The sequence below is a fragment of the Monodon monoceros genome, unplaced genomic scaffold (assembly GCF_005190385.1).
Source record: "Monodon monoceros isolate NGI ecotype Baffin Bay Population unplaced genomic scaffold, NGI_Narwhal_1 Super_Scaffold_20, whole genome shotgun sequence".
NCBI lineage: Eukaryota > Metazoa > Chordata > Mammalia > Artiodactyla > Monodontidae > Monodon > Monodon monoceros.
In genome coordinates, this window is record NW_021703777.1 from 47,984,384 (window position 1) to 47,991,706 (window position 7,323).

At 33.8% G+C, this 7,323-nt stretch overlaps 1 protein-coding gene across 1 annotated transcript in view; it reads right to left on the reverse strand.

Annotated features, from left to right (window-relative positions):
* Positions 1–6,875, reverse strand: part of ALB (albumin) — a 17,019-nt gene extending 10,144 nt beyond the window's left edge. Inside the window, exons 1-7 of the mRNA XM_029235213.1 lie at positions 6,728–6,875; positions 5,964–6,021; positions 4,983–5,115; positions 3,463–3,671; positions 2,773–2,905; positions 1,844–1,941; positions 211–340 (exon numbers count right to left, since the gene is read on the reverse strand). Coding sequence (XP_029091046.1) covers positions 211–340; positions 1,844–1,941; positions 2,773–2,905; positions 3,463–3,671; positions 4,983–5,115; positions 5,964–6,021; positions 6,728–6,806 — 840 coding nt within the window. The 5' untranslated portion in view covers positions 6,807–6,875. The remainder of the gene's footprint in view (positions 1–210; positions 341–1,843; positions 1,942–2,772; positions 2,906–3,462; positions 3,672–4,982; positions 5,116–5,963; positions 6,022–6,727) is intronic.
* Between the last annotated feature and the right edge of the window lie 448 nt (positions 6,876–7,323).

Below are 7,323 nucleotides of genomic sequence, written 5' to 3' on the forward strand. Positions count from 1 at the left end.
GGAAGGAAGGAAGGAAGGAAGGAAGGAAGGAAGGAAGGAAGGAAGGAGAGAGAAACAAAGAAGGAAAGAACCGCAAGGCAAGACAAGTATTGAGCAGATTAGAGCATAGAAAACTATCTCAAACCACTCTCAGTTGTTCTGATGCTAAACAAATTGATTCTACCAACTTAAGCAAGTAAGTTACCAAAAGGTATACTGAGGATTCTTTACCCTGTCATCTGCACATTCAAGCAGGTCACCATGGCAGCATTCCTTGTGGACTTTGGTAAGATCTGTCACTATCTTGGAAACCTCTGCAAAATCAGCCTTGGGAAATTTTTGGCTCAGGCGAGCTACTGACCTAAAGAAGAAAATTCTCCCATCAGAATATTATTAACAGGCAACATTTTATATCAAAGTACTAGGAAAATACTACGTATAACAAGAAAATTTAGGATAAAATAACATACAGAAATAATTTGTAAGATTTATTAGTTCTTATTTTAATGCTAATTCTGAACCAAATTGTTATCTTAGGGCAAAATGTTTCCTTAGGGCCTAATTATCCATTGTAGGAGTGTGTATGGTTGTTAGAAGTCCAGCAATTCATGGAAGCAGAAATCAAAGAGGGGATTCTAAAAATGGCAACATGCTGAGAGGCATCAGGTTTGGAGCCCAGAGCTGACTTCCAGATCTGGCTTTATAGCTTATTAACAGTGTGACCCTAGGCAAGTTACTTAGCCTTTCTGAGCTTCAGTCTCTACAGAGTCACAACAACATGCTAAACCAAAGGATTGTTGTGAGGATTAAATTAGATAATACATATGAAAGCATTTTATGAACTGGGAAGTGCCATACAAATTCCAGTTATCCTTTTTTTTTATTAACTAAAACACATTCTTCCTGACTTCCAAAGGTCTCTGAGAAAAGAAATTTCATAACTTCTACAAAATTAGAGAGTTTTGATTCAGCATATTCTTACCAAGAAATTGATTCAGCATAATCTCTCAGCTCACTGACAAGATGTAAAAGGCTAACATCCACAAGCTTTCCCAAATCATTTCGGAGTTGCCTAAATCTGATAAAAGACACTTCTTCCCCCAAACTAATCATAGCCTGTTTAACTATGTATCATTTCATGTTAAAGTTGTTTCGTTTATTAATTTGGTTGCTTTTGGTGGTATAGATGGTAGGGATGACAGGCAAAGATAGTTCGTTCAAGTGCCAGTTTCTAGAGAGTTTGCAAAATATCTATTTTCATTTTATTTCCTGTTCGTGTTGACTAGAAGGGAGGGATTGGTGACGGGGGTGTGGGAGATGGAGAAGGGGAGTTCCTTGGCTCAGATACTGAAGGATGATGCTTCTAGAGCTAGCTAATAATATAAAAACAGAGGCCCAGGAAAAAACAAGACATTAAGCGCAGAACTGGTGCTACAAGAAAGCGAGAAGAAAACCTGATGGCTGAAATTAATTATCTGAACATAAAAAGACAAGCAGACGCTTCAGATAATTGGGTGGAGGGGAGATAAAATTAAATAAAAGACCCTGACTACAGCTTTATAAAAACAGTAGACCATTATACTAAGATCACAGTCATTATAAATACATGGGAGTTTAAACACCTGTCCTAGAAGAACAAAAAAGTCCTCTAGATTCCTTGACTACTTAGAAAAGATATGATAAAAAAATAATGACAAATTGTTACTGATGCTCTGGTTTTCACCTCTGTCAAATTTCTACCTTTTAGACAACCAAAAAGATATATGTGAAAGCACTGCGTAAAATGACATGCAAGTGTACAGTTTTGTCAACTGAACCATCATCATTTACATCATTATAAAAATGCAAACTAAGTTTAACATACCATGCTTTTAGAGCTCTTTCTCCGAATTTTTGGATACTGGTACACTTGAGTCTCTGTCTGGCAGATGAAGCCAGTACTTCTTCTCTCACAGTCTCAATCTGCAAAAAGAAACAATTTTGGAAAAATTAGAAAAGAAAAATTTTACGCAGACCACCCCTTCATAAGCTCAGATGAGACTATGCCAAACTGAATTTTAAAGAGAGAATTTACTCCTAAATTCCCAAGTATCACTATTGACAAATAACTATTTTGTTCTGTAGGAAGAGGAAAAGTCAGTCTGCTCATAGTGGAAAACTCCAGGTAGTTAAGAACCAGCATGGAGCCATTGTTAGGGAAAAGGGAACGGAAAGGAAAAGTGGAAGGACAGAGTACGCTAATATCCCAGGGAACAGAACTTTGCTGACTTCTTAATTTTGCATATAACCCCTTTCAATGCCTCCTCCACCAACTCTCATAACATCAATAAATTCCCTATAAAAGAGAAAGCTGTGTAAATATTTATGGAATGAATGAATAAACCCAGACTTCTAGATGCAGTTAAATTCTCCCCTACTTTAAGTTCCCTTCCGAATAAAAAAGTCTCATGAAAAGAGAAACAAAAACTGTGTTCCCTTGCTGTGTAATTTTAAACATGATTTTCCGTATTTCACTACAGCAACTTGCACTATTAAAAGAGGCAGGATATTTAGACACATACACAGCGATTCCCTCTACCAGATCCACTTAGGCAAATCTTAGGAGGAAGGTGGAAGACATAGGCCTTCAAAAAAGGTGAAAGATCTTTGAGGGGGAAAAGACGGAGGAAGGCTTTTTGGACCACGTAAAGAAGTTTCTATTGGAGGCTTAGGTTTCCTAAATCTAACCATAAGATGTCCCAAAACTCAGATTTGATTATGAATTGATTCTTCTATTCTTCTTCTGGGGAATACCTTTGGTATCAGGCAGGCACCTTTATCAGCAGCTTGGCAGCATTCTGCAAAAACTCCTTTGTATTGATGAGCATAGTAAAGGAGTTCTGGGGCATAAAAGTAGGGGTGTCTTCTGGCAATTTCATATAGGTATCTAAATTTTTAAACAAAAAACAGACAGCCATTTTTCTATAGCAGACAGTATTGCAGGAAGACTTGTAATCTACATTCTCCCCAGAACCTCCAAAATCTGAAGACATCTAATTTACCAGTTAAGCTCAATTTGCACATAATGAACTTGCTTTGTCACTCTTTGAGTCAGTGAAAATGTTAAACTCATACATATATATACATATAAATATACACACATGCATAAATTAGTTAAATATCAGTGATATGTTATTGACTAAAATGAACTAAATTCTGAGAATACTACATATATATATATCTTTATAATATTTTAATACAAGTCATCTTCAAATATTTTCATACAGATCATATCCTGTTTTGATGAACTCCAAAAGATCTTTGATCGACTTTTTCAACATGTAGAATTTTGTAGTATCATATATTATTTCTTTGAAAATTGTCATTAGAACAGAAGCTTCAAGTCTTAATGTTGATAATATTTTTCAAAATAGTAATTGTTATAATGAGTCTTGACCTATTCCATAATTTTTAATTTTGAAGCTTAAAAATCTGATTACTTACTTTCCCCAAAACTTCTGTTCATTTTCCTTAAACTCGGCACACAAAGTATCAGGGTCTGGTTTCAACTTAGGGAGGTCTGGATTATCATCTTTGTGTTTCAGGAGGCATTCATTTCTCTCAGGCTCTTGTTTCACACAGCAGTCGGCCATTTCACCATAGGTTTCACGAAGGGATGCAACTGCACACAGTTTATCTCCAAAGAGAGTGTGCTAAGTGAAAGAGAGCAGGTGTCAAATTGCTGGGCAGACTTTTGTTTTCCTTATACCCGAAGAGTAGTATAAGGAATTAATATCTTGGTAATTCTTGGTTAGTAAATCATATAAAAATCCACATTTTTCTCAGATTTAGAGACCTTCCCTTGATTTGACCATCTATGTGTGATTTCCATAAGAATTAACTGTCACACTATCACTTATAGTGGATAAAACAGAAGGGCAAAAAGGCAATGACCTTAATGAATGAGCATAACTCCTATTTCCACCTGAGGCTAAAGGCTAGGAGAACAATCATTATAATAAAAACTCAAGGAAAACTATCCTCTAAGTAGCAAGTGAATTCACATTAGGGAGGGAAGTGTTCATATAGTTTCTCATTTGATCTGCTCCTTTTTGAGAGGTTCAACTTTTTAGTAGATACCATTCAAAACTGAGGAGTAACATAATCTACCATGCATTAGTTGTTATTGTATTAAAATATAGATTTTTTTTGTTCTAGAAATATTTGCCTCAATGCATAGTCCATTAAATTAATCCTTTCTGTCCCCATTAATTTTTATTATGAAAGTAATTATAACTTTAGGGAAAATATGCTGCTCAAGACAGAATTTATTAATTTTTTTAAAAAGACACATTTTTAAAATTCATATTTAGAGCAATATTATTGTGTGTAGCTAAAGAACTGATTCTGCCTTGAGGCAGAAGTACATATAGAGAAAAATAAGAGGGAGAAAGGCTTTAGTGATAAATAAAAAACTGCCTTGTCCCCAGAAAGGTATATATAGATTAAGTGGTGAGAGAAACATAAAGCTATCCTTATATTAAAGACCTATCTGAAAATATCACAAGTTCAAAGTTCTGATTTTTTATTGTATGTAAAAATATGAATATCCCTAAAATGAGGAATACATAGCTGTACTATTATTTCACCCGGGTAACAAAGTTAGCACAGAGATCAGGTGAGTACTTCCTGAAGATAAAAACTATACTATCATTATTAGCCTCTATGAAAAGAAATCTAACTTCAAATTTTAAAAAGAAACTTCTACAAATAAAAAATTTCCATTTAAAAACACTATGACTCTTGTGTGTGGTTTCAACAAAGAAATGTTTTTTAAAATTGTGGGTATACTAGAATATATCTATCATTGAAGAAACAGTGGCTATACCCACTTTTGAGCGTTGCTTACAAATACGGTCGTTTAGTAATAATTGAGAAAACTAAAGTGGTATTTGTTTTCTTTGTAAACATTCAAGATTACGTAAAGGAAGAAGAAATACTATCCAAAATCAGAATATACTTACAAGTGACTTGTCACAATTTGTAGCTGACTCGTCAGCAACGCATGTTTTTGCAAACTCAGTTATTTCATTCACTAATTTTACATGCTCATCAAACGGGCTCTGCTGAAGATACTGAGAAAAGGCAATCAGCACCCTGAAACGAAGGACATAGAAAAATGTAGCATAATAAAATTTTAACATACAGTAGGTTGCTATGCTAGAAAACAAAGTGTGTCTGTATATGTTCTATATTTTACACATCTTTCTTACTATTATCCAGAAAGCCTGTTCACATCAGCTATTATCTGAGGCCTAACCAGGTATGTGTGGCTTTCTAAGCAAAGATTATTATATTTCCACCACGTATAAAAATATGTGTGTGCATGTCAGTAGATGCATACACATAGAGCAAGCAAGCAAAATGTATTCTAAATAGACTTAATTGTTAAGACTGGGGCATTACATAGGCCTTTTGACTATTTAAAACAAAAAACAAAAACCACACACATATCTTATTTAATCAGGCTGTAGAATAAGATAGACCTTGAAAAATAAACTATTTTCTCAACTTTTACTACATTAAAAAATATTAAAATCATCTCAAGAAACCACAGAACTATTTGCTAGGTAAAAGAATTTAGTAAGCAAGTTGTGAAAGGAACTTTCCACCATGCAGGTTATATAAGAGTTCCAGGGCTACACTGTCCAAAATAGTTGCCATTAGCCATAAGTGACAATATATATTTAAATAAATTAAAATTAAATACCGTTTAAATTTTTGATCCACAGATGCACTTGTCATATTTAAAGTACTCAATAGCCACATGTGGCCAATGGCAGCTATATTGGACTACACTGATATAGAATATTTGCATCAATGCAGAAATCCTACTGGACAGTACTGTTCTAGAATCTTTGATGACAGTGGAATATAAGGACTTCAAAATTATAACCAATACTATTAGAAACGTTAAATGTTCATTCTTAAATATTTTAACTTACAGGCCTTTGAAATTTTCTTCTCCCAAATCATTAAACCGATGAGCAATCTCACTCTTGTCTGGAGGAAAAAAAGGGAAAAAAAGATTTGCTTTAAATTCTAAAGAAACAACTGGTTAAGGTATTATTTTTTATGTTTCTCTCCATTTGACTTAGGTATTCATTTGCTCCAAGATATTGAGCTCTGACTCCCAACAGAAAAATCTTAGGATGATGGTGAGCTATTTCTTCTGCATTTAAGCAGAAGAGTTATTTAATCTCAAATGATACTATTTGAAAAATCATTAAATATTTATAGCTTTATATTCAAACCTGGATAAGATCTAATGCCTTTGCAGTGTCTATTAACAGCCACTGAGAGGACAGTCTGAAATGAAAAATATAAATACAAGTTCTATTTATAAGATTAAAAACACAGGTTTTATATTTTTCTATATAAATTAAGGTACAGTGGATAGACCTTTGGGAATCTGGAGTTTTGAATTCTATCTTCAACTATATTCTGTGAAGTTTAATTCACTCTGCCTAAGGTCCCTCATGTGCAATAGCAAATAACAGTTACTAAACAATTCTCACTATTTGTTTCACCTAGGATGTTAGAAATGTAAGATAACTTCTTAAGGGTTCACAAATACAAAATATCATAACAGTCTAGAAAATAAATGCTAAAGGAAAACTTACTTCATTAAAGATTCAAGGTTTACTGAAACCTTCTTTTACTAGGAAAATAAAATAAAAGTTGAACAGTAGAAAAATAGAATTCTTACGTGTATCTCGACGAAACACACCCCTGGAATAAGCAGAGCTGAAGAGAAAGATAAGGGAAATAAAAGTCACCCACTTCATTGTGCCAAAGCCTTGTGGGGTTGATAGAAGAGAAAAGGTAGGATGAATAGAGGGAGATCAGCGCTAATATACTTCTTTAGCCAATAATTGTAGATTATTAACTAGACTCATCTTTGTATTTCATTGGCTCACAACTGATTACAAAAGTCATAGTATTCTTGCCAAAAAAATTGTTTGACTAAATCCGTTGCGTATGTTTGCGATCTGGAACTGTTTTCTCCACAAGACCTTGTCAATTCATTAGTTATGTAAAACACCTTATCAAATTTTACATAAGAGTTTAAACAATTTGTACGATTACCGTGTTCTCTGTGATTTACCATTTGAACATTTGAGTTTTCAGTATTTGCAAAAATTTAACCAAACCAATAACTTAGCTTGGAAATAACATATACTAAAAGAGCTAAGCTCTGCATTGATTCTATTACTAATTCAAACTGTACTTTTATTGATAAATAATGAAAAATGTACACATACCCACACACATTTGGGAACTAAAGAAAAGCCATAGCAACAA